Raw genomic sequence first — 27,029 nt, forward strand, 5'->3', positions numbered from 1 at the left:
AGTTAGCTTTATGACTCAACTGAATACTGCTGTCAGTTAGCTTAATGACTCAACTGAATACTGCTGTCAGTTAGCTTTATGACTGAACTGAATACTGCTGTCAGTTAGCTTAATGACTCAACTGAATACTGCTGTCAGTTAGCTTTATGACTGAACTGAATACTGCTGTCAGTTAGCTTAATGACTGAACTGAATACTGCTGTCAGTTAGCTTAATGACTCAACTGAATACTGCTGTCAGTTAGCTTTATGACTGAACTGAATACTGCTGTCAGTTAGCTTAATGACTGAACTGAATACTGCTGTCAGTTAGCTTAATGACTGAACTGAATACTGCTGTCAGTTAGCTTAATGACTCAACTGAATACTGCTGTCAGTTAGCTTAATGACTGAACTGAATACTGCTGTCAGTTAGCTTAATGACTCAACTGAATACTGCTGTCAGTTAGCTTTATGACTGAACTGAATACTGCTGTCAGTTAGCTTAATGACTCAACTGAATACTGCTGTCAGTTAGCTTTATGACTCAACTGAATACTGCTGTCAGTTAGCTTAATGACTCAACTGAATACTGCTGTCAGTTAGCTTTATGACTGAACTGAATACTGCTGTCAGTTAGCTTAATGACTGAACTGAATCCTGCTGTCAGTTAGCTTAATGACTCAACTGAATACTGCTGTCAGTTAGCTTTATGACTGAACTGAATACTGCTGTCAGTTAGCTTAATGACTCAACTGAATACTGCTGTCAGTTAGCTTTATGGCTGAACTGAATACTGCTGTCAGTTAGCTTAATGACTGAACTGAATACTGCTGTCAGTTAGCTTAATGACTCAACTGAATATTGCTGTCAGTTAGCTTAATGACTGAACTGAATACTGCTGTCAGTTAGCTTTATGACTCAACTGAATACTGCTGTCAGTTAGCTTAATGACTCAACTGAATACTGCTGTCAGTTAGCTTTATGACTGAACTGAATACTGCTGTCAGTTAGCTTAATGACTCAACTGAATACTGCTGTCAGTTAGCTTTATGACTGAACTGAATACTGCTGTCAGTTAGCTTAATGACTCAACTGAATACCGCTGTCAGTTAGCTTTATGACTGAACTGAATACTGCTGTCAGTTAGCTTAATGACTGAACTGAATACTGCTGTCAGTTACCTTAATGACTCAACTGAATACTGCTGTCAGTTAGCTTAATGACTCAACTGAATACTGCTGTCAGTTAGCTTTATGACTGAACTGAATACTGCTGTCAGTTAGCTTAATGACTCAACTGAATACTGCTGTCAGTTAGCTTTATGACTGAACTGAATACTGCTGTCAGTTAGCTTAATGACTGAACTGAATACTGCTGTCAGTTAACTTAATGACTCAACTGAATACTGCTGTCAGTTAGCTTAATGACTCAACTGAATACTGCTGTCAGTTAGCTTTATGACTGAACTGAATACTGCTGTCAGTTAGCTTAATGACTCAACTGAATACTGCTGTCAGTTAGCTTTATGACTGAACTGAATACTGCTGTCAGTTAGCTTTATGACTGAACTGAATACTGCTGTCAGTTAGCTTAATGACTGAACTGAATACTGCTGTCAGTTAGCTTTATGACTGAACTGAATACTGCTGTCAGTTAGCTTAATGACTCAACTGAATACTGCTGTCAGTTAGCTTAATGACTGAACTGAATACTGCTGTCAGTTAGCTTTATGACTGAACTGAATACTGCTGTCAGTTAGCTTCATGACTGAACTGAATACTGCTCTCAGTTAGTCATTATGATTATTAAAGGCTATCAAATATTTAGCGATATTTCTGGCCACATTCATAAGATCTGCGATCACGCTAGTAGCGTAAAATCTGTCAATCTGTATAGAAATGTAGTATTTATGAAGGTAAATATTGTTAATTTAATTTCCATGGACATCCATTTTATTGATCAGTGTTGGCATTGTTAAGACATCTATTTACATTGCATAGGTCACTTGCTCCTTCCTACGATACTTTTTACATTTTCAAATTTTTTAGATTTTTTATTGTTTTTTGGTTGATATATATATATATATATATATATATATATATATATATATATATATATATATATATATATATTATTTTTATTGCAACAATAATAACAATATTACACATCAATACAGGGACATTCCTGTGAATACAATGAAAAAAATAAAATAATAAAACGCCAATAATTCAGGACATAGTTTATATGTGAAAAAGCAATGAAACATTAACAGACATTCAGAGTCATGACTTCTAATAATTTGTCCAACTTTTTAAGTTTCACAAGTTTGAGGGATTGAAAAAATTCTAACAGTTCAATTTAAAAAGAACTACAAAATAAGGAATTTCTCCGCCCCATTTCCATTTGTGAATATAAAATGTGTCCAAGAGAATAATACTGTTAATAGAATAGTTCTGATGGGAGTTACGAGGATTAGCATAACACCATTTAACATCATCACAGGTAAACAGGTAGTTCTGATGGGAGTTACGAGGATTAGCATAACGCCATTTAACATCATCAAAGGTAAACAGGTCATTCTGGAGATTTTATACACAACCATTACCATTCATGAATTTCAATCCATAGTTTACTAGAATGGCGGCAGGAAAAAATAAATGCTCTGTAGATTCTGAATCAGAGGAACAAAAAACACAAGGCGTTTTGTCAAAATTGAATCTTTTGTGCAAGAAATCATTAACAGGGTAGATGGAAGAAAATATTTTGGGATAAATGGACAATTAAGGTAAAAGGTAGTCGCTTTTGACCATAGCACGGGTTGGTCACTTCCATTGCAATATATTGAATTATAATCACCAAATATTACTCAATTAACTGCCAATCGTATCCAAAAGGTTCAAGTCTTACATGTTTCAAATTGGAAAAGTGGGAACAACCTCATAATATAACAGTGTTCTTAATAAGTCCAAGGAAAGGAAGTGGAATTGCTTTGCAAACCTTCATATATTCTCTCTGAGTAATATTTACCTGAAATTTACCAATGAAACTCCCCAGTGTTGTCTAACAAATCACATACAAAACTGATACCCCCCTTTGGGTCAAACCAAAGGCCTTTGGAAAGGGATTTCCTATTCATTTTAATAACTCTATTATTCCAAATCAATGTTTTAAGGGGGGAAACTTTAGACAATTTCACAGGTAATTTTGGAGGGTCCAAATCACATTTCATTAGGAATTCAAGTCCACCAAGTTGATTAAACAGACTGTTAGGGATGTGATACCACGTAGAGGTAGGATTAGACAGACAGGATTTCAACCATTTAATTCTAAATGTAACGACTCAAAATCAATAGCCTGTAAACCTCCACGATCATAGTCTGTCGTTAATTGAGATTTCCGAATATACTGCGTTTCATTCCTCCAAACAAATCTAAATATAACAGAATTGAATTGATCCTTCCAACTATACTGCAGGTGGAGATGAGGATGTTGTAACTTCCTTTTAATAAGGCCCTGTTTAATGGTATGATGCTGTAACTTCCTGTTAATAAGGCCCTGGGGCGGCAGGTAGCTTAGTGGGTAAGAGCATTGTGCCAGTAACTGAAAGGTCGCTGGTTCTAATCCCCGAGCCGACTAGGTGAAAAATCTGTCTGTGCCCTTAAGCAAGGCACTTAACCCTAATTGCTCCTGTAAGTCGCTCTGGATAAGAGCGTCTGCTAAATGACTAAAATGTAAATGTTTAATGGTATGATGCTGTAACTTCCTGTTAATAAGGCCCTGTTGGATGGTATGATGCTGTAACTTCCTGTTAATAAGGCCCTGTTGGATGGTATGATGCTGTAACTTCCTGTTAATAAGGCCCTGTTTAATGCTATGATGCTGTTATTACCAGTCTAGAGTTGACTGACTTCTCTGTTCTCTGACAGCAGAACAGGCAGGTGTCCCAAAGTACACCATATTCCCAGGACAGTGACTACTTTTGACCATACCCCTATAAGCCCTGATCAGAAGTAGTGCGCTATATAGGGAATAGGGTGCCATTTGGGATGCAGATCAGGATAGAGGTCACAGTCAGTCCCACCTTCCCTAGCCTCCTGTCAGTCCCAATTTACATAACGCGTCTCCTCTCCTCCTCTCTCTCTCTCCCGAACGTCATCCTCCTCTCCTCTCCTCCTCTCTCTCTCTCTCGAATGTCATCCTCCTCTCCTCTCCTCCTCTCTCTCTCTCTCGAACGTCATCCTCCTCTCCTCTCCTCCTCTCTCTCTCTCTCAAACGTCATCCTCCTCTCCTCTCCTCCTCTCTCTCTCTCCCCAACGTCATCCTCCTCTCCTCCTCTCTCTCTCTCCCGAACGTCATCCTCCTCTCCTCTCCTCCTCTCTCTCTCTCCCCAACGTCATCCTCCTCTCCTCTCCTCCTCTCTCTCTCTCCCCAACGTCATCCTCCTCTCCTCTCCTCCTCTCTCCTCTCCTCCTCCTCCTCTCCTCTCCTCCTCTCTCTCTCTCCCGAACGTCATCCTCCTCTCCTCTCCTCCTCTCTCTCTCTCCCCAACGTCATCCTCCTCTCCTCTCCTCCTCTCTCTCTCTCCCCAACGTCATCCTCCTCTCCTCTCCTCCTCTCTCCTCTCCTCCTCTCCTCTCCTCTCCTCCTCTCTCTCTCTCCCGAACGTCATCGTCCTCTCCTCTCCTCCTCTCTCCTCTCCTCTCCTCCTCTCTCCTCTCCTCCTCTCTCCTCTCCTCTCCTCCTCTCTCTCTCCCGAACGTCATCCTCCCCTCCTCTCCTCTCCTCTCCTCCTCTCTCCTCTCCTCCTCTCTCCTGTCCTCTCCTCCTCTCTCCTCTCCTCCTCTCTCCTCTCCTCCTCTCTCTCTCTCTCTCCTCATCCCCCTCTCCTCTCCTCCTCTCTCCTCTCCTCCTCTCTCCTCTCCTCCTCTCTCTCTCTCCCGAACGTCATCCTCCCCTCCATCCATCACACTCTTTTATTCTATGTTTCTGTGAACATTTTATTCCTCTTCCTCTAATCCCCTCATCTGGGTCAGACTACGGAGCCCTCGCCCTGCATCCTGGATTAACAGTTCACTGATTTCTTCCAAACAGAAGTGACAATAAAGAAAATACGAGATTAAGATAAAAAAAATACCTGCTGTCATTATGATCCACTAGTAGAGTATTAGGTATGTCTGGACCTGCTGTCATTATGATCCACTAGTAGAGTATTAGGTATGTCTGGACCTGCTGTCATTATGATCCACTAGTAGAGTATTAGGTATATCTGGACCTGCTGTCATTATGATCCACTAGTAGAGTATTAGGTATGTCTGGACCTGCTGTCATTATGATCCACTAGTAGAGTATTAGGTATATCTGGACCTGCTGTCATTATGATCCACTAGTAGAGTATTAGGTATATCTGGACCTGCTGTCATTATGATCCACTAGTAGAGTATTAGGTATGTCTGGACCTGCTGTCATTATGATCCACTAGTAGAGTATTAGGTATATCTGGACCTGCTGTCATTATGATCCACTAGTAGAGTATTAGGTATGTCTGGACCTGCTGTCATTATGATCCACTAGTAGAGTATTAGGTATATCTGGACCTGCTGTCATTATGATCCACTAGTATAGTATTAGGTATGTCTGGACCTGCTGTCATTATGATCCACTAGTAGAGTATTAGGTATGTCTGGACCTGCTGTCATTATGATCCACTAGTAGAGTATTAGGTATGTCTGGACCTGCTGTCATTATGATCCACTAGTAGAGTATTAGGTATATCTGGACCTGCTGTCATTATGATCCACTAGTAGAGTATTAGGTAGGTCTGGACCTGCTGTCATTATGATCCACTAGTAGAGTATTAGGTAGGTCTGGACCTGCTGTCATTATGATCCACTAGTAGAGTATTAGGTATATCTGGACCTGCTGTCATTATGATCCACTAGTAGAGTATTAGGTATGTCTGGACCTGCTGTCATTATGATCCACTAGCAGAGTATTAGGTATATCTGGACCTGCTGTCATTATGATCCACTAGTAGAGTATTAGGTATGTCTGGACCTGCTGTCATTATGATCCACTAGTAGAGTATTAGGTATATCTGGACCTGCTGTCATTATGATCCACTAGTAGAGTATTAGGTATGTCTGGACCTGCTGTCATTATGATCCACTAGTAGAGTATTAGGTATATCTGGACCTGCTGTCATTATGATCCACTAGTAGAGTATTAGGTATATCTGGACCTGCTGTCATTATGATCCACTAGTAGAGTATTAGGTATATCTGGACCTGCTGTCATTATGATCCACTAGTAGAGTATTAGGTATATCTGGACCTGCTGTCATTATGATCCACTAGTAGAGTATTAGGTATATCTGGACCTGCTGTCATTATGATCCACTAGTAGAGTATTAGGTATGTCTGGACCTGCTGTCATTATGATCCACTAGTAGAGTATTAGGTATATCTGGACCTGCTGTCATTATGATCCACTAGTAGAGTATTAGGTATATCTGGACCTGCTGTCATTATGATCCACTAGTAGAGTATTAGGTATATCTGGACCTGCTGTCATTATGATCCACTAGTAGAGTATTAGGTATGTCTGGACCTGCTGTCATTATGATCCACTAGTAGAGTATTAGGTATATCTGGACCTGCTGTCATTATGATCCACTAGTAGAGTATTAGGTATATCTGGACCTGCTGTCATTATGATCCACTAGTAGAGTATTAGGTATGTCTGGACCTGCTGTCATTATGATCCACTAGTAGAGTATTAGGTATATCTGGACCTGCTGTCATTATGATCCACTAGTAGAGTATTAGGTATGTCTGGACCTGCTGTCATTATGATCCACTAGTAGAGTATTAGGTATGTCTGGACCTGCTGTCATTATGATCCACTAGTAGAGTATTAGGTATATCTGGACCTGCTGTCATTATGATCCACTAGTAGAGTATTAGGTATGTCTGGACCTGCTGTCATTATGATCCACTAGTAAAGTATTAGGTATATCTGGACCTGCTGTCATTATGATCCACTAGTAGAGTATTAGGTATGTCTGGACCTGCTGTCATTATGATCCACTAGTAGAGTATTAGGTATGTCTGGACCTGCTGTCATTATGATCCACTAGTAGAGTATTAGGTATATCTGGACCTGCTGTCATTATGATCCACTAGTAGAGTATTAGGTATATCTGGACCTGCTGTCATTATGATCCACTAGTAGAGTATTAGGTATGTCTGGACCTGCTGTCATTATGATCCACTAGTAGAGTATTAGGTATGTCTGGACCTGCTGTCATTATGATCCACTAGTAGAGTATTAGGTATGTCTGGACCTGCTGTCATTATGATCCACTAGTAGAGTATTAGGTATGTCTGGACCTGCTGTCATTATGATCCACTAGTAGAGTATTAGGTATATCTGGACCTGCTGTCATTATGATCCACTAGTAGAGTATTAGGTATATCTTTTCCTGCTGTCATTATGATCCACTAGTAGAGTATTAGGTATGTCTGGACCTGCTGTCATTATGATCCACTAGTAGAGTATTAGGTATGTCTGGACCTGCTGTCATTATGATCCACTAGTAGAGTATTAGGTATGTCTGGACCTGCTGTCATTATGATCCACTAGTAGAGTATTAGGTATGTCTGGACCTGCTGTCATTATGATCCACTAGTAGAGTATTAGGTATATCTGGACCTGCTGTCATTATGATCCACTAGTAGAGTATTAGGTATGTCTGGACCTGCTGTCATTATGATCCACTAGTAGAGTATTAGGTATGTCTGGACCTGCTGTCATTATGATCCACTAGTAGAGTATTAGGTATGTCTGGACCTGCTGTCATTATGATCCACTAGTAGAGTATTAGGTATGTCTGGACCTGCTGTCATTATGATCCACTAGTAGAGTATTAGGTATGTCTGGACCTGCTGTCATTATGATCCACTAGTAGAGTATTAGGTATGTCTGGACCTGCTGTCATTATGATCCACTAGTAGAGTATTAGGTATATCTGGACCTGCTGTCATTATGATCCACTAGTAGAGTATTAGGTATGTCTGGACCTGCTGTCATTATGATCCACTAGTAGAGTATTAGGTATGTCTGGACCTGCTGTCATTATGATCCACTAGTAGAGTATTAGGTATGTCTGGACCTGCTGTCATTATGATCCACTAGTAGAGTATTAGGTATATCTGGACCTGCTGTCATTATGATCCACTAGTAGAGTATTAGGTAGGTCTGGACCTGCTGTCATTATGATCCACTAGTAGAGTATTAGGTATGTCTGGACCTGCTGTCATTATGATCCACTAGTAGAGTATTAGGTATGTCTGGACCTGCTGTCATTATGATCCACTAGTAGAGTATTAGGTAGGTCTGGACCTGCTGTCATTATGATCCACTAGTAGAGTATTAGGTATATCTGGACCTGCTGTCATTATGATCCACTAGTAGAGTATTAGGTATGTCTGGACCTGCTGTCATTATGATCCACTAGTAGAGTATTAGGTATGTCTGGACCTGCTGTCATTATGATCCACTAGTAGAGTATTAGGTATGTCTGGACCTGCTGTCATTATGATCCACTAGTAGAGTATTAGGTATGTCTGGACCTGCTGTCATTATGATCCACTAGTAGAGTATTAGGTATATCTGGACCTGCTGTCATTATGATCCACTAGTAGAGTATTAGGTATATCTGGACCTGCTGTCATTATGATCCACTAGCATGCATCGTCTCATGATCAGGCCAATCATATGTGTGATTTCTGGCTGGACATTTGACCCCTACCTCATAATGAGATACCAGAGTCAGGAGACAGAGGGCTGGAGGCTGGAGGCTGGAGGCTGGAGGCTGGAGGCTAGAGGCTGCTGGAGGTAAATACAGAATATACCTTTGAGTCCCAAATGGCACCCTACTCCCTTTATAGTGCACTAAATCACAGGCGGTCGGTGGCACCTGTTTGGGGTTTTAGCCTGGGTTTCAGTTTAGCACTGTGATATCTGCTGATGTAAAAAGGCCTTTAGAAATACATGTGATTGGGAAGGACGGGCTCGTGGTAATGGCTAGAGCGGAATCAGTAGAATGCTTTCAAATATATCAAACACATGGTTTCCATGGTTTCCATGTGTTTGAAGCCATTCCATTGACTCCATTCCAGCATTATATACACTCTTAGAGAAAAGGGATCCAAAAGGGTTCTTCATCTGTCCTATTAGGAGAACCCTTTTTGGTTCCAGGTAGAACCCTTTTTGGTTCCAGGTAGAACCATTTTTGGTTCCAGTTAGAACCCTTTTTGGTTCCAGACAGAACCCTTTTTGGTTCCAGACAGAACCCTTTTTGGTTCCAGACAGAACCCTTTTTGGTTCCAGACAGAACCCTTTTTGGTTCCAGGTAGAACCCTTTTTGGTTCCAGGTAGAACCCTTTTTGGTTCCAGGTAGAACCATTTTTGGTTCCAGTTAGAACCCTTTTTGGTTCCAGGTAGAACCCTTTTTGGTTCCAGGTAGAACCCTTTGTGGAAAGGGTTCTACACGGAACCCAAAACGGTTCTACCTGGAACCAACAAGGGTTCTTCAAAGGGTTCTCCTATGGGGACAGATGAATAACCCTTTTAGGTTCTAGAGTGTAGGGATTAGGGTGCCATTTGGAACGCATCATAAACCCAGAGGCTCTGGAAGAGGCTTAATGTCCAGTGGTTGTTTTCTCTGGAGACTAACCGCAGCAGGGTGCAGTGGGCAGGTGCTGTTCTCTATAATACACTACAGTACAGCTCTCTTCCTGGACCCGCTACTCTACAGGGATTACAGTGGATTATGTTCCTGCTGCCTGCTGTGTGTGGCTGCAGACCTGTCATTTTACTGTTCATTTCATTCTGCTGTAAAATAGGACTTTTTTTCTCCATCGTGTGGTGAAGAGACATGACGTGACAATGCTCTGAGATGATCCCAGGAAAGCTGCTGTTCAAGGCAACGAAGTACAAACACCCTTGGGAAAAGTCTTCCTGTCACAGGACTGTTGTGATGCTAATATAAATGTTACGTATTGGTAGTTATGAAACAGTCCCTCTGTTCTAAAAGGGAGCCTAGATGCCAGTCTGTTACTGCTTTCTTGCCACTCCTTATGACATTGTTATGTTTGACTTTACAATGAGAAATGGAGTTGGTAATAACACAAACAGATCTGGGACCAGGCCAGACAAAGGAGCAATACTTCACATTAAGTTGCCCTTCTGTCACGCTTGAACTCTTCTGATAAACAAATATTATTCAGCTGGACGGACACGGTTCATGAAACAATGGTTCCATTTGAATGGAAGGCCCAAAGAGCTGGACATTTCTATATTGATACATGGTAAATATTTCTGAAGCTTCTGGGCTGGGTCAAAGGTAGTTGAGGTTCCACATAAAGGAGTTCTACCAGAATGCAACCCAACAACAGTAGCAAGGTTCCTGGGCTGTATTATTCACTGGGTTCCCAGTGTAGAGGAATATTGGTGAAATGGAACCAAGACCCTTATTCATTTTACATTTTAGTCATTTATAGAAGACGCTCATATCCAGAGCCACTTACAGTTAGTGAGTGCATACATTTCTTTCCATACTGGGCCCCCGTGGGAATCGAACCCACAACCCTGGCGTTGCAAGCGCCATGCTCTACCAACTGAGCTACACAGGACCTATTCCAGGCGAGGAAAATTGGTGAAATGGAACGAAGACCATTAATCCAGGCTAGGCCTGATTCCCAAATGGCACCCTATTCCCTCTATAGAGCTCTATGGGCTCTGGTCTAAAGTAGTGCACTATACAGGGAATAGGGTGCCATTCTCTGGTCTAAAGTAGTGCACTATACAGGGAATAGGGTGCCATTCTCTGGTCTAAAGTAGTGCACTATACAGGGAATAGGGTGCCATTCTCTGGTCTAAAGTAGTGCACTATACAGGGAATAGGGTGCCATTCTCTGGTCTAAAGTAGTGCACTATACAGGGAATAGGGTGCCATTCTCTGGTCTAAAGTAGTGCACTATATAGGGAATAGGGTGCCATTCTCTGGTCTAAAGTAGTGCACTATACAGGGAATAGGGTGCCATTCTCTGGTCTAAAGTAGTGCACTATACAGGGAATAGGGTGCCATTCTCTGGTCTAAAGTAGTGCTCTATATAGGGAATAGGGTGCCATTCTCTGGTCTAAAGTAGTGCACTATATAGGGAATAGGGTACCATTCTCTGGTCTAAAGTAGTGCACTATATAGGGAATAGGGTGCAATTCTCTGGTCTAAAGTAGTGCACTATATAGGGAATAGGGTGCCATTCTCTGGTCTAAAGTAGTGCACTATATAGGGAATAGGGTACCATTCTCTGGTCTAAAGTAGTGCACTATATAGGGAATAGGGTGCCATTCTCTGGTCTAAAGTAGTGCACTATATAGGGAATAGGGTGCCATTCTCTGGTCTAAAGTAGTGCACTATATAGGGAATAGGGTGTCATTCTCTGGTCTAAAGTAGTGCTCTATATAGGGAATAGGGTGCCATTCTCTGGTCTAAAGTAGTGCACTATATAGGGAATAGGGTGCCATTCTCTGGTCTAAAGTAGTGCACTATATAGGGAATAGGGTGCCATTCTCTGGTCTAAAGTAGTGCACTATATAGGGAATAGGGTACCATTCTCTGGTCTAAAGTAGTGCACTATATAGGGAATAGGGTACCATTCTCTGGTCTAAAGTAGTGCACTATATAGGGAATAGGGTGCCATTCTCTGGTCTAAAGTAGTGCACTATATAGGGAATAGGGTGCCATTCTCTGGTCTAAAGTAGTGCACTATATAGGGAATAGGGTACCATTCTCTGGTCTAAAGTAGTGCACTATATAGGGAATAGGGTGCCATTCTCTGGTCTAAAGTAGTGCGCTATATAGGGAATAGGGTGCCATTCTCTGGTCTAAAGTAGTGCACTATATAGGGAATAGGGTGCCATTCTCTGGTCTAAAGTAGTGCACTATATAGGGAATAGGGTGCCATTCTCTGGTCTAAAGTAGTGCACTATATAGGGAATAGGGTACCATTCTCTGGTCTAAAGTAGTGCACTATATAGGGAATAGGGTGCCATGTGGGACTTAGACTAGGTGTTCCACAGTCCACAAGGACACAGCAGATTCCTCAGGGTTGGAGCCAAGGTGCCAGGAGGCCAAGCCATGTAAACACAGGAGATTCCTCAGGGTTGGAGCCAAGGTGCCAGGAGGCCCAGCCATGTAAACACAGGAGATTCCTCCGGGTTGGAGCCAAGGTGCCAGGAGGCCCAGCCATGTAAACATAGGAGGTGTGTCACTTCAGTTCAGCCAGTGACTTATCATAAACTTGATCTAGACTCAAATGTTCTTGGACTCAATACTTGAGAATGGATTGTGTATTTATATGTTCTTTATGCATACTGTATTTAAGCATTTCCAATATGATGAATCCCATTATTTTACGTTAAAAATAACAGGAAAAGTTAAGAACAGTATTTTGTTTCTATGATGGAAGCTCTATTCTCTGCTAAGTGTTTTCTAATTGGATGAATTCAAAAAGAGTTAAAACAGAAGGTTTTCTGATGATTGGAAACAGTCTGCCGATACTGTTTCTCTGTTCCATAGAAGCTCTACTCTTTGTGGCAGGATCTAGTTCTGCTCTAGTCTGTCTGGTGTTGAGATGTCATCATGTCAGTGCATGTCAACATTCATCATCTCCTCTGGCATTGCTGCCAATCACATAAAACCTATTCAGTTTAATTCTCAGGACATTTCCATATGAATGTTGCTGCTGACTGACATTCATAACATATTAACACATTCGTAACACATTTATTAAGCCATTCATAACACATTTATTAACACAACACATTTATTAACACTTAACACAACATCTTAACACATTCATAACACATTTATTAACACATTCATAACACATTTATTAACACTAACACATTCATAACACATTCATAGGACATTTATTAACACAACACATTTATTAACACTTAACTCAACATCTTAACACATTCATATCAGATTTATTAACACATTAACGCATTCATAACACATTTATTAACACATTAACACAACATATAGCACATGTATTAACACATTCATATCACATTTATTAACACATTAACACAACATATAGCACATGTATTAACACGTTAACACATTCATAACACATTTATTAACACATTCGTAACAATTATTAACACATTCGTAACAATTATTAACACATTCGTAACACATTTATTAACACATCTATAACACATTTATTTACAAGTAGTAACACTTTCATATCACATTTATTAACACTAACACATTCATTAACACATTCATAACACATTTAACACATTCATAACACATTTATTAACACGTTCATAACACATTTATAAAAAAGCATTAACACATTCATAACACATTTATTAACACATCTGTAACACATTTAACACATGTTTTAACACATTCATAACACCTTTATTAACACGTTCATAACACATTTTTTAACACATTCATAACACATTTATAACACATTCTCTTTATGAACTATGACTTTGACCCCAAGACAATTGAGAGCTGTTTTGAAGTTAGTTTTTAAAATTAAGAATATAGACACTGAGTTTACCAAACATTAGGAACACCTCTTTCCATGACATAGACCACGTGTCAAACTCATTCCACGGAGGGCCGAGTGTCTGTGGGTTTTCACTCCACCCTTGTACTTGATTGATGAATTAAGGTTAAATAAATATTTTTTAACCTTGAGACAATTGAGACATGGATTGTGTGTGTGTGTGCTATTCAGAGGGTGAATGGGCAAGACAAAATATTTAAGTACCTTTCGAACAGGGTACGGTAGTAGGTGCCAGCATGCACCGACGAATTGAGGCTGTTCTGAGGGTAAAAGGGGGAACTGTAGGTTATTTTTAGCATTGGTTTAGTGAGAATGCACTTATCTGTGGTTATGGCCATAGCCTATACCCTCTCTGTAACCTGGCAACTCACCACATCAGGTGATTATTGCTTTAGGGTTTCAGCGTTCCTCCTCCTGTTGCAGTTTGGTCTATATCTATACAGGGATATCAGCTTCGGCAGGGATATCAGCTTCGGCAGGGATATCAGCTACAGCAGGGATATCAGACTAGAGGTAGAGGTTAGCAGCATACAGCAGGGATATCAGCTACAGCAGGGATATCAGACATAAGGTAGAGGTTAGCAGCATACAGCAGTGATATCAGACTAGAGGTAGAGGTTAGCAGCATACAGCAGGGATATCAGACTAGAGGTAGAGGTTAGCAGCATACAGCAGTGATATCAGACTAGAGGTAAAGGTTAGCAGCATACAGCAGGGATATCAGACTAGAGGTAGAGGTTAGCAGTGATATCAGACTAGAGGTAGAGGTTAGCAGCATACAGCAGGGATATCAGACTAGAGGTAGAGGTTAGCAGCATACAGCAGGGATATCAGACTAGAGGTAGAGGTTAGCAGCATACAGCAGGGATATCAGACTAGAGGTAGAGGTTAGCAGCATACAGCAGTGATATCAGACTAGAGGTAGAGGTTAGCAGCATACAGCAGGGATATCAGACTAGAGGTAGAGGTTAGCAACATACAGCAGGGATATCAGACTAGAGGTAGAGGTTAGCAGTGATATCAGACTAGAGGTAGAGGTTAGCAGCATACAGCAGGGATATCAGACTAGAGGTAGAGGTTAGTAGCATACAGCAGTGATATCAGACTAGAGGTAGAGGTTAGCAGTGATATCAGACTAGAGGTAGAGGTTAGCAGCATACAGCAGTGATATCAGACTAGAGGTAGAGGTTAGCAGCATACAGCAGGGATATCAGACTAGAGGTAGAGGTGAGCAGCATACAGCAGTGATATCAGACTAGAGGTAGAGGTTATCAGTGATATCAGACTAGAGGTAGAGGTTAGCAGCATACAGCAGTGATATCAGACTAGAGGTAGAGGTTAGCAGCATACAGCAGGGATATCAGACTAGAGGTAGAGGTTAGCAGCATACAGCAGTGATATCAGACTAGACATAGAGGTTAGCAGCATACAGCAGGGATATCAGACTAGAGGTAGAGGATAGCAGCATACAGCAGTGATATCAGACTAGAGGTAGAGGTTAGCAGCATACAGCAGTGATATCAGACTAGAGGTAGAGGTTAGCAGCATACAGCAGGGATATCAGACTAGAGGTATAGGTTAGCAGCATACAGCAGTGATATCAGACTAGAGGTAGAGGTTAGCAGGGATATCAGACTAGAGGTAGAGGTTAGCAGCATACAGCAGGGATATCAAACTAGAGGTAGAGGTTAGCAGCATACAGCAGTGATATCAGACTAGAGGTAGAGGTTAGCAGCATACAGCAGTGATATCAGACTAGAGGTAGAGGTTAGCAGGGATATCAGACTAGAGGTAGAGGTTAGCAGCATACAGCAGGGATATCAAACTAGAGGGAGAGGTTAGCAGCATACAGCAGTGATATCAGACTAGAGGTAGAGGTTAGCAGCATACAGCAGTGATATCAGACTAGAGGTAGAGGTTATGAGCATACAGCAGTGATATCAGACTAAAGGTAGAGGTTATGAGCATACAGCAGTGATATCAGACTAGAGGTAGAGGTTAGCAGTGATATCAGACTAGAGGTAGAGGTTATCAGTGATATCAGACTAGAGGTAGAGGTTAGCAGCATACAGCAGTGATATCAGACTAGAGGTAGAGGTTAGCAGTGATATCAGACTAGAGGTAGAGGTTAGCAGCATACAGCAGTGATATCAGACTAGAGGTAGAGGTTAGCAGCATACAGCAGTTATATCAGACTAGAGGTAGAGGTTAGCAGCATACAGCAGTGATATCAGACTAGAGGTAGAGGTTAGCAGCATACAGCAGTGATATCAGACTAGAGGTAGAGGTTAGCAGTGATATCAGACTAGAGGTAGAGGTTAGCAGCATACAGCAGTGATATCAGACTAGAGGTAGAGGTTAGCAGTGATATCAGACTAGAGGTAGAGGTTATCAGCATACAGCAGTGATATCAGACTAGAGGTAGAGGTTAGCAGCATACAGCAGTGATATCAGACTAGAGGTAGAGGTTAGCATCATACAGCAGTGATATCAGACTAGAGGTAGAGGTTAGCAGTGATTTCAGACTAGAGGTAGAGGTTAGCAGCATACAGCAGTGATATCAGACTAGAGGCAGAGGTTAGCAGCATACAGCAGTGATATCAGACTAGAGGCAGAGGTTAGCAGTGGTATCAGACTAGAGGTAGACGTTAGCAGCATACAGCAGTGATATCAGACTAGAGGTAGAGGTTAGCAGCATACAGCAGTGATATCAGACTAGAGGCAGAGGTTAGCAGCATAGAGCAGTGATATCAGACTAGAGGCAGAGGTTAGCAGCGTACAGCAGTGATATCAGACTAGAGGTAGAGGTTAGCAGTGATATCAGACTAGAGGTAGAGGTTAGCAGCATACAGCATTGATATCAGACTAGAGGTAGAGGTTAGCAGTGATATCAGACTAGAGGTAGAGGTTAGCAGCATACAGCAGTGATATCAGACTAGAGGCAGAGGTTAGCAGCATACAGCAGTGATATCAGACTAGAGGCAGAGGTTAGCAGTGGTATCAGACTAGAGGTAGACGTTAGCAGCATACAGCAGTGATATCAGACTAGAGGTAGAGGTTAGCAGCATACAGCAGTGATATCAGACTAGAGGCAGAGGTTAGCAGCATAGAGCAGTGATATCAGACTAGAGGCAGAGGTTAGCAGCATACAGCAGTGATATCAGACTAGAGGCAGAGGTTAGCAGCATAGAGCAGTGATATCAGACTAGAGGCAGAGGTTAGCAGCATACAGCAGTGATATCAGACTAGAGGTAGAGGTTAGCAGTGATATCAGACTAGAGGTAGAGGTTAGCAGTGATATCAGACTAGAGGTAGAGGTTAGCAGCATACAGCAGTGATATCTGACTAGAGGTAGAGGTTAGCAGCATACAGCAGTGATATCAGACTAGAGGCAGAGGTTAGCAGCATAGAGCAGTGATATCAGACTAGAGGCAGAGGTTAGCAGCATACAGCAGTGATATCAGACTAGAGGTAGAGTTTAGCAGTGATATCAGACTAGAGGTAGAGGTTAGCAGCATACAGCAGTGATATCAGACTAGAGGTAGAGGTTAGCAGCATACAGCAGTGATATCAGACTAGAGGTAGAGGTTAGCAGTGATATCAGACTAGAGGTAGAGGTTAGCAGTGATATCAGACTAGAGGTAGAGGTTAGCAGCATACAGCAGTGATATCAGACTAGAGGTAGAGTTTAGCAGTGATATCAGACTAGATGTAGAGGTTAGCAGCATACAGCAGTGATATCAGACTAGAGGTAGAGGTTAGCAGTGATATCAGACTAGAGGTAGAGGTTATCAGCATACAGCAGTGATATCAGACTAGAGGTAGAGGTTAGCAGCGTACAGCAGTGATATCAGACTAGAGGTAGAGGTTAGCAGTGATATCAGACTAGAGGTAGAGGTTAGCATCATACAGCAGTGATATCAGACTAGAGGTAGAGGTTAGCAGTGATATCAGACTAGAGGTAGAGGTTATCAGCATACAGCAGTGATATCAGACTAGAGGTAGAGGTTAGCAGCGTACAGCAGTGATATCAGACTAGAGGCAGAGGTTAGCAGTGGTATCAGACTAGAGGTAGACGTTAGCAGCATACAGCAGTGATATCAGACTAGAGGTAGAGGTTAGCAGCATACAGCAGTGATATCAGACTAGAGGCAGAGGTTAGCAGCATAGAGCAGTGATATCAGACTAGAGGCAGAGGTTAGCAGCATACAGCAGTGATATCAGACTAGAGGCAGAGGTTAGCAGCATAGAGCAGTGATATCAGACTAGAGGCAGAGGTTAGCAGCATACAGCAGTGATATCAGACTAGAGGTAGAGGTTAGCAGTGATATCAGACTAGAGGTAGAGGTTAGCAGTGATATCAGACTAGAGGTAGAGGTTAGCAGCATACAGCAGTGATATCAGACTAGAGGTAGAGGTTAGCAGCATACAGCAGTGATATCAGACTAGAGGCAGAGGTTAGCAGCATAGAGCAGTGATATCAGACTAGAGGCAGAGGTTAGCTGCATACAGCAGTGATATCAGACTAGAGGTAGAGGTTAGCAGTGATATCAGACTAGAGGTTGAGGTTAGCAGCATACAGCAGTGATATCAGACTAGAGGCAGAGGTTAGCAGTGATATCAGACTAGAGGTAGAGGTTAGCAGCATACAGCAGTGATATCAGACTAGAGGTAGAGGTTAGCAGCATACAGCAGTGATATCAGACTAGAGGTAGAGGTTAGCAGTGATATCAGACTAGATGTAGAGGTTAGCAGCATACAGCAGTGATATCAGACTAGAGGTAGAGGTTAGCAGCATACAGCAGTGATATCAGACTAGAGGTAGAGGTTAGCAGTGATATCAGACTAGAGGTAGAGGTTATCAGTGATATCAGACTAGAGGTAGAGGTTAGCAGCATACAGCAGTGATATCAGACTAGAGGTAGAGGTTAGCAGCATACAGCAGTGATATCAGACTAGAGGCAGAGGTTAATAGTGGTATCAGACTAGAGGTAGACGTTAGCAGCATACAGCAGTGATATCAGACTAGAGGCAGAGGTTAGCAGCATAGAGCAGTGATATCAGACTAGAGGCAGAGGTTAGCAGCATACAGCAGTGATATCAGACTAGAGGTAGAGGTTAGCAGTGATATCAGACTAGAGGTTATCAGTGATATCAGACTAGAGGTAGAGGTTAGCAGCATACAGCAGTGATATCAGACTAGAGGTAGAGGTTAGCAGCATACAGCAGTGATATCAGACTAGAGGTTATCAGTGATATCAGACTAGAGGTAGAGGTTAGCAGCATACAGCAGTGATATCAGACTAGAGGTAGAGGTTAGCAGTGATATCAGACTAGAGGTTATCAGTGATATCAGACTAGAGGTAGAGGTTAGCAGCATACAGCAGTGATATCAGACTAGAGGTAGAGGTTAGCAGCATACAGCAGTGATATCAGACTAGAGGTAGAGGTTAGCAGTGATATCAGACTAGAGGTAGAGGTTAGCAGCATACAGCAGTGATATTGTTGTGGAAAATAACCACCATACTTTATTACAAATAAGGTCTTACAGAGTTTTTGTTGCACCAAGAAATGACTTTATTAAAGTTTCCAACAAAGCCGATACTCGTCTGCAGAGGAGCACACCTTAAGGTCTTTCTCCATCTTATATAGTCCTCTTCATTTTTCCCGCTCTTTTATTGCTCCGCCCACTTCCTTTGTCCCTGAGGACGGCTGAACTATTACTCCAACCAATCACCCGCTCCCCTGTACCTCATCCCCTCAAGCTGTAATCAATCAAGGAGATACCAAGGAGACAAAGGTCTAGCCCAAACTCTATTCAACCCTGGTGCCGCTCCCTTCACTGTGTTTGAAGAGAGAGACAAAAGGCAGCCATGGATTGAAGTAAGAGCAAGCACTTTGACCCTAGGGCAGTTTTCCTTTACTCCCCCACACACACAGTGAAATGCCCCAATAAAATTCCTAGCCCAGTAACAAACAATTCTAACACAATGTTCGTGATTAACCCAGTTCTATCTTCTAATTTATTAAAGAATATACATCAATATCAGACTAGAGGTAGAGGTTAGCAGCATACAGCAGTGATATCAGACTAGAGGCAGAGGTTAGCAGTGATATCAGACTAGAGGTAGAGGTTAGCAGCATACAGCAGTGATATCAGACTAGAGGCAGAGGTTAGCAGCATACAGCAGTGGTATCAGACTAGAGGCAGGGGTTAGCAGTGGTATCAGACTAGAGGTAGACGTTAGCAGCATACAGCAGTGGTATCAGACTAGAGGTAGACGTTAGCAGCATACAGCAGTGATATCAGACTAGAGGCAGGGGTTAGCAGTGGTATCAGACTAGAGGTAGACATTAGCAGCATACAGCAGTGATATCAGACTAGAGGCAGGGGTTAGCAGTGGTATCAGACTAGAGGTAGACGTTAGCAGCATACAGCAGTGATATCAGACCAGAGATAGACGTTAGCAGTGATATCAGACTAGAGGCAGGGGTTAGCAGTGGTATCAGACTAGAGGTAGACGTTAGCAGCATACAGCAGTGATATCAGACTAGAGGCAGGGGTTAGCAGTGGTATCAGACTAGAGGTAGACGTTAGCAGCATACTGAGTTGTGCTCTTATCAACTGATTCAGCTATTGTACTTTGTCTTTGTAGTTTGACTACTATAATAGGGAACTATTGGGACTGCTGTCAGTAATGGGATGATTACACACATATAGTTTACATGTGAAAGGAAGGAAGAATATCCAGGGGCCAGACTGCTGTGATGTCACAGGAAGACAGCCAGTACAATCTGTTAGGTTTAGTCTACTGAACACCCTCATCTGATGGTGAATGCAGTCATGGAACTAGATCTTATGTAAAACATTACCTTGATGTATTTTAATCTAATAATCCAGTGCTTCTATGCTCCTCAGCCTTAGTCGGTAGATAGTTTTCTTAGTTAGCTACTAACCAGTGAAAATGTGATTGTGGTAATGATGACTGACATACAGTTCACAGTTTGGATTCACTCTAATCCCATCTTTCTGTCTCTCTATTTCACAGCTTTCAGTGATGGATGTTCAACCCTAGAAAGACCTCAGAGCACTATCTACACCCTCTCCTCCTCGTCCTCCTCTTCCTCCTCTTCCTGCTCATCACCATGGACTCCCCTTCTAAGAAGTCAGGTGTGTTGTCCCACCTGCGGCAGCGCGCCCGGCCCCTCCTCTCTAGCCTCCGGCGGGGCAGGAAGAGCGCCAGTAAGACTGAAGTGTGTCCAGAACATGTCTTAAACCACAGGATGAGTTCCTCTGTCCCAGACATCACCCCCACCTCCTCCCTGGCTCAGCAGGACTACCAGACCTACAGCAGCCCCAACACACCCACCAGTAAGACTGTTGGAGACAGAAGGCATGGAGGAGGTGCTATCTCTCACACTGTTAACACGGCTGGGAGTGCTGTGAATGACGCTGTTCTAAACAGACTGAGTGCTCCGGTCGACCAGGCTGACTGGACGTCCCAGGAGTCAGTGTGTAGTGGACCCAGTGCTAGTTGTTATGAGGAGGAGAACCTACCAGAGGAGAGCCAGGCACAGAGAGCTGCTTCTGCTGTAGGGGGGTCAGGGACAGGGGACCTGGAGCTGCAGGACCAGCCGGGACACTCTAGTGAACACACTACCACTGGCCTGCACGGCAGAGAGATCCCCTCAGTGGGACACTCTAGTGAACACACTACCACTGGCCTGCACGGCAGAGAGATCCCCTCAGTGGAGATATCAGAGGACATGACTCAGGTAAACACAGTTTTACTATGGTCTGATTTAATTCATTTTACAAAGTTATTAAATAATACTTACTTTGATATTTGTTCCTCATGACCATTTCTTGATTTTAGTCCGTCTTAATTGCACTTGGTTTCACTATAATATTACATGGAATCAGATAGTCAGGTTTATTAAATGTAGATTGTTAAATATGATTTAGCCCTGCAGTGTTTCTGATAGGAGGCCAGTTTCTTTCCGGAAAGAACCCCACTGGACATTGTTGTCGTCCTGCTGTAGGATTACAGGACCTGCGTCTGTGTACTCAGAGCAGTGGTGGAAAGTACTTCAGTAAAATTACTTTAAAGTACTTAAGTCGTTTTTTGGGGTAACTGTACTTAACTATTTATATTTTTGACTACTTTTTATTTTACTTCACTACTAAAGAAAAGTATGTACTTTTTACTCCTACATTTTCCCTGACACCTAAAAGTAACATTTTAAAAGCTTAGCAGGAAAGGAAAATAGTCAAATTCACCCACTTATTAAGAGAACATCCCTGGTCATCCCTACTGTCTCTGATCTGGCAAACTCACTAAACACAAATGCTTCATTTAAGTGTTGGAGTGTGCCCCTGGCTATCCTTAAATTTAAAAACAAAACAAAAATTGTCCCGTCTGGTTTTCTTGTGTGTCGTCTGCGTAGCAATGATAGGAGAGGCCATGTGAGGATGTGACAGAGCCAAGTGACTTGGTGTATAGCGAGAATAGGAGAGGGCCTAGAACTGAGCCCTGGGGGACACCAGTGGTGAGAGCATGTGGTGCGGAGACAGATTCTCGCCACGCCACTTGGTAGGAGCGACCGGTCAGGTAGGACGCAATCCAAGAGTGAGCCGCACCGGAGATGCCCAACTCGGAGAGGGTGGAGAGGAGGATCTGATGGTTCACAGTATCAAAGGCAGCAGACAGGTCTAGAAGGACAAGAGCAGAGGAGAGAGAGTTAGCTTTAGCAGTGCGGAGAGCCTCCATGACACAGAGAAGAGCAGTCTCAGTTGAATGACCAGTCTTGAAACCTGACTGGTTTGGATCAAGTAGGTCATTCTGAGAGAGATAGCAAGAGAGTTGGCTAAAGACGGCACGCTCAATAGTTTTGGAGAGAAAAGAAAGAAGGGATACTGGTCTGTAGTTGTTGACATCGGAGGGATCGAGTGTAGGTTTTTTGAGAAGGGGTGCAACTCTCGCTCTCTTGAAGACGGAAGGGACATATCCAGCGGTCAAGGATGAGTTGATGAGCGAGGTGAGGTAAGGGAGAAGGTCACCGGAGATGGTCTGGAGAAGAGAGGAGGGAATAGGGTCAAGCGGGCAGGTTGTTGGGCGGCCAGCCATCACAAGTCGCAAGATTTCATCTGGAGAGAGAGGGGAGAAAGTAGTCAAAGCATAGGGTAGGGTAGTGTGAGCAGGACCAGCAGTGTCATTTGACTTATCAAACGAGGATCGGATGTCGTCAACCTTCTTTTCAAAATGGTTGACGAAGTCATCCACAGAGAGGGAGGAGGGGGGAGGAGGATTCAGCAGGGAGGAGAAGGTGGCAAAGAGCTTCCTAGGGTTAGAGGCAGATGCTTGGAATTTAGAGTGGTAGAAAGTGGCTTTAGCAGCAGAAACAGAGGAAGAAAATGTAGAGAGGAGGGAGTGAAAAGATGCCAGGTCCGCAGGGAGTCTAGTTTTCCTCCATTTCCGCTCGGCTGCCCGGAGCCCTGTTCTGTGAGCTCGCAATGAGTCGTCAAGCCACGGAGCAGGAGGGGAGGACCGAGCCGGCCGGGAGGATAGGGGACATAGAGAGTCAAAGGATGCAGAAAGGGAGGAGAGGAGGGTTGAGGAGGCAGAATCAGGAGATTGGAGGGAGAAGGATTGAGCAGAGGGAAGAGATGATAGGATGGAAGAGGAGAGAGTAGCGGGAGAGAGAGAGCGAAGGTTGCCACGGCGCATTACCATCTGAGTAGGGGCAGAGTGAGTAGTGTTGGAGGAGAGCGAGAGAGAAAAGGATACAAAGTAGTGGTCGGAAACATGGAGGGGAGTTGCAGTGAGATTAGTAGAAGAACAGCATCTAGTAAAGATGAGGTCAAGCGTATTGCCTGCCTTGTGAGTAGGGGGGGACGGTGAGAGGGTGAGGTCAAAAGAGGAGAGGAGTGGAAAGAAGGAGGCAGAGAGAAATGAGTCAAAGGTAGACGTAGGGAGGTTAAAGTCACCCAGAACTGTGAGGGGTGAGCCATCCTCAGGAAAGGAACTTATCAAGGCATCAAGCTCATTGATGAACTCTCCAAGGGAACCTGGAGGGTGATAAATGACAAGCATGGTTGTATGTCTCAGTCTGTGTTGGTGGGGGCAGCATGGTTGTATGTCTCAGTCTGTGTTGACAGGGGCAGGCATGGCTGCTTCTTGTGGTGACTAAGTGACCCAGGCTTCACAGCTGTAAAGACGTGTGGTGATGCAGACGACTTGATAGACGGAGACTTTGGTGTGGAGGTGGAGATCCCTGTTTTGGAAGACCATGCGTCTGAGTTTCCCGAAGGCAGCTGATGCTTGCTTGATCCTATTTTGAATTTCGAGGTCGATGCTGCAATCCTCCGAGAGGATGCGGCCCAGGTATTTGAAGGACGGGACTATTGCCAGTGATTTGTGTTCAATGGTGAAGACAGGCATGGTGGGTGGAGGGCTGGATCTCCATTGGCAGACCACCTCTGTCTTGGTGGTGTTGATAGACAGTTCCATCCTGCTATAGACCCTCACAGCCGCTACAAGGACGGACTGAAGGTCTTCTGGGCCACAAGAGAACAGTCATCAGCATACTGCAGCTCAAGAACCCGCTCCGTCAAAACCTTGGTGGTTGCTTGGGCACCTCTTGGCTAGGGAGATATGGAGAGACAGACATGAGTCTTTCACTTATGCCGACAGGTGTTTTGGTGAGGCTGGGTAAAAGGCTGTTCTTAATTGCCAGTCCACACCGTGCTGATGTTGTCCACCCGGAGGGTAACCTTTCCAGAATAATTAATGCACAGCATCAGATGCATTATCAGGAAATAACCACAATCTTTTTAGCCTGGTTCCAGATCTGTTGAAATAACCACAATCTTTTTAGCCTGGTCCCAGATCTGTTGAAATAACCACATGCTTCTTAGCCTGGTCCCAGATCTGTTGAAATAACCACATGCTTCTTAGCCTGGTCCCAGATCTGTTGAAATAACCACATGCTTCTTAGCCTGGTCCCAGATCTGTTGAAATAACCACATGCTTCTTAGCCTGGTCCCAGATCTGTTGAAATAACCACATGCTTCTTAGCCTGGTCCCAGATCTGTTGAAATAACCACATGCTTCTTAGCCTGGTCCCAGATCTGTTGAAATAACCACATGCTTCTTAGCCTGGTCCCAGATCTGTTGAAATAACCACATGCTTCTTAGCCTGGTCCCAGATCTGTTTGTGCGATCATTCCAACTCCTTGTCATGTTTGGAAGAACGGAATGATCGCACAAACAGATCTGGAACCCAGGTTACATGGTTCTGGTGTTGTGAGAAAAAACACAAGGGCACAGACAGGTCTTAGTAAAGCCATGAGGAAGAAAAGACATGGTCAAAATGACTGTTGGACTCAAGGTGATGACGTCCATTTAGGAGCCTTGAGTTTTTAAGAGCTAAACCCCTGATGACCTCTGGGTGGGACCGAGGTAGAAACAAACAGTCCAAATCTACACCAGCCCAGGACAGATCTGCAAGGTTATCTTACATACACACCCAAATGGTTGTTTGGTTAAACCAGTGTTCAAAAACACTAACCCAATATTTAAAGCAGTAAATCATTAGTTAGTTGGTGTCCTGGCTGGTGTCACAGTATGGTATTAACTATACATCTGATGTGTTTGGAACAGGATAGTAGTAGTAGTAGTAATAATCAGCATCATCATGAATACATTTCATTTGTAACACGCTTTTCATTAAAAAAAATTATCGCAAAGTGTTAGTATTACATGTTTTAGTCTTCAAATAAAATTAAATAAAATTGTATTGGTCACAAACACATTTGTAGCAGATGTTATTGCGGGTGTAGTGAAATGCTTGTGTTCCTAGCTCCAACAGTGCAGTAGTATCTAACAATTCACAACAATACACACAAATCTAAAAGTAAAATAATGGAATTAATAAATATATAAATAATAATAAATAATAATAATAATATGCCATTTAGCAGACGCTTTTATCCAAAGCGACTTACAGTCGTGCGTGCATACATTTTTTTTGTGTATGGGTGGTCCCGGGGATCGAACCCACTACCTTGGCGTTACAAGCGCCGTGCTCTACCAGCTGAGCTACAGAGGACCACAAATACATATTAGGACGAGCAATGTCAGAATACAGTACTGCAGCAGTAGTTTGTTTTATTATTACAGTACTGCAGCAGTAGTTTGTTTTATTATTACAGTACTGCAGCAGTAGTTTGTTTTATTATTACAGTACTGCAGCAGTAGTTTGTTTTATTATTACAGTACTGCAGCAGTAGTTTGTTTTATTATTACAGTACTGCAGCAGTAGTTTGTTTTATTATTACAGTACTGCAGCAGTAGTTTGTTTTATTATTACAGTACTGCAGCAGTAGTTTGTTTTATTATTACAGTACTGCAGCAGTAGTTTGTTTTAGTATTACAGTACTGCAGCAGTAGTTTGTTTTAGTATTACAGTACTGCAGCAGTAGTTTGTTTTATTATTACAGTACTGCAGCAGTAGTTTGTTTTATTATTACAGTACTGCAGCAGTAGTTTGTTTTATTATTACAGTACTGCAGCAGTAGTTTGTTTTATTATTACAGTACTGCAGCAGTAGTTTGTTTTAGTATTACAGTACTGCAGCAGTAGTTTGTTTTATTATTACAGTACTGCAGCAGTAGTTTGTTTTATTATTACAGTACTGCAGCAGTAGTTTGTTTTATTATTACAGTACTGCAGCAGTAGTTTGTTTTATTATTACAGTACTGCAGCAGTAGTTTGTTTTAGTATTACAGTACTGCAGCAGTAGTTTGTTTTATTATTACAGTACTGCAGCAGTAGTTTGTTTTATTATTACAGTACTGCAGCAGTAGTTTGTTTTATTATTACAGTACTGCAGCAGTAGTTTGTTTTATTATTACAGTACTGCAGCAGTAGTTTGTTTTATTATTACAGTACTGCAGCAGTAGTTTGTTTTATTATTACAGTACTGCAGCAGTAGTTTGTTTTATTATTACAGTACTGCAGCAGTAGTTTGTTTTATTATTACAGTACTGCAGCAGTAGTTTGTTTTATTATTACAGTACTGCAGCAGTAGTTTGTTTTATTATTACAGTACTGCAGCAGTAGTTTGTTTTATTATTACAGTACTGCAGCAGTAGTTTGTTTTATTATTACAGTACTGCAGCAGTAGTTTGTTTTATTATTACAGTACTGCAGCAGTAGTTTGTTTTATTATTACAGTACTGCAGCAGTAGTTTGTTTTATTATTACAGTACTGCAGCAGTAGTTTGTTTTATTATTACAGTACTGCAGCAGTAGTTTGTTTTATTATTACAGTACTGCAGCAGTAGTTTGTTTTAGTCTTACAGTACTGCAGCAGTAGTTTGTTTTATTAT

The 27,029-nt window shown here is 42.4% G+C and overlaps 1 protein-coding gene across 2 annotated transcripts in view; it reads left to right on the forward strand.

Moving 5' to 3' along the window:
- Nucleotides 1-27,029, forward strand: part of mctp2b (multiple C2 domains, transmembrane 2b) — a 161,112-nt gene that overhangs the window by 13,937 nt on the left and 120,146 nt on the right. For both annotated transcript variants that reach the window (XM_041869467.2, XM_041869468.2), the window contains exon 2: nucleotides 20,686-21,412. In XM_041869467.2, coding sequence (XP_041725401.1) covers nucleotides 20,699-21,412 — 714 coding nt within the window. In that variant the 5' untranslated portion in view covers nucleotides 20,686-20,698. The remainder of the gene's footprint in view (nucleotides 1-20,685; nucleotides 21,413-27,029) is intronic.

This window comes from Coregonus clupeaformis, unplaced genomic scaffold (assembly GCF_020615455.1).
Source record: "Coregonus clupeaformis isolate EN_2021a unplaced genomic scaffold, ASM2061545v1 scaf0050, whole genome shotgun sequence".
NCBI classification, from domain to species: domain Eukaryota; kingdom Metazoa; phylum Chordata; class Actinopteri; order Salmoniformes; family Salmonidae; genus Coregonus; species Coregonus clupeaformis.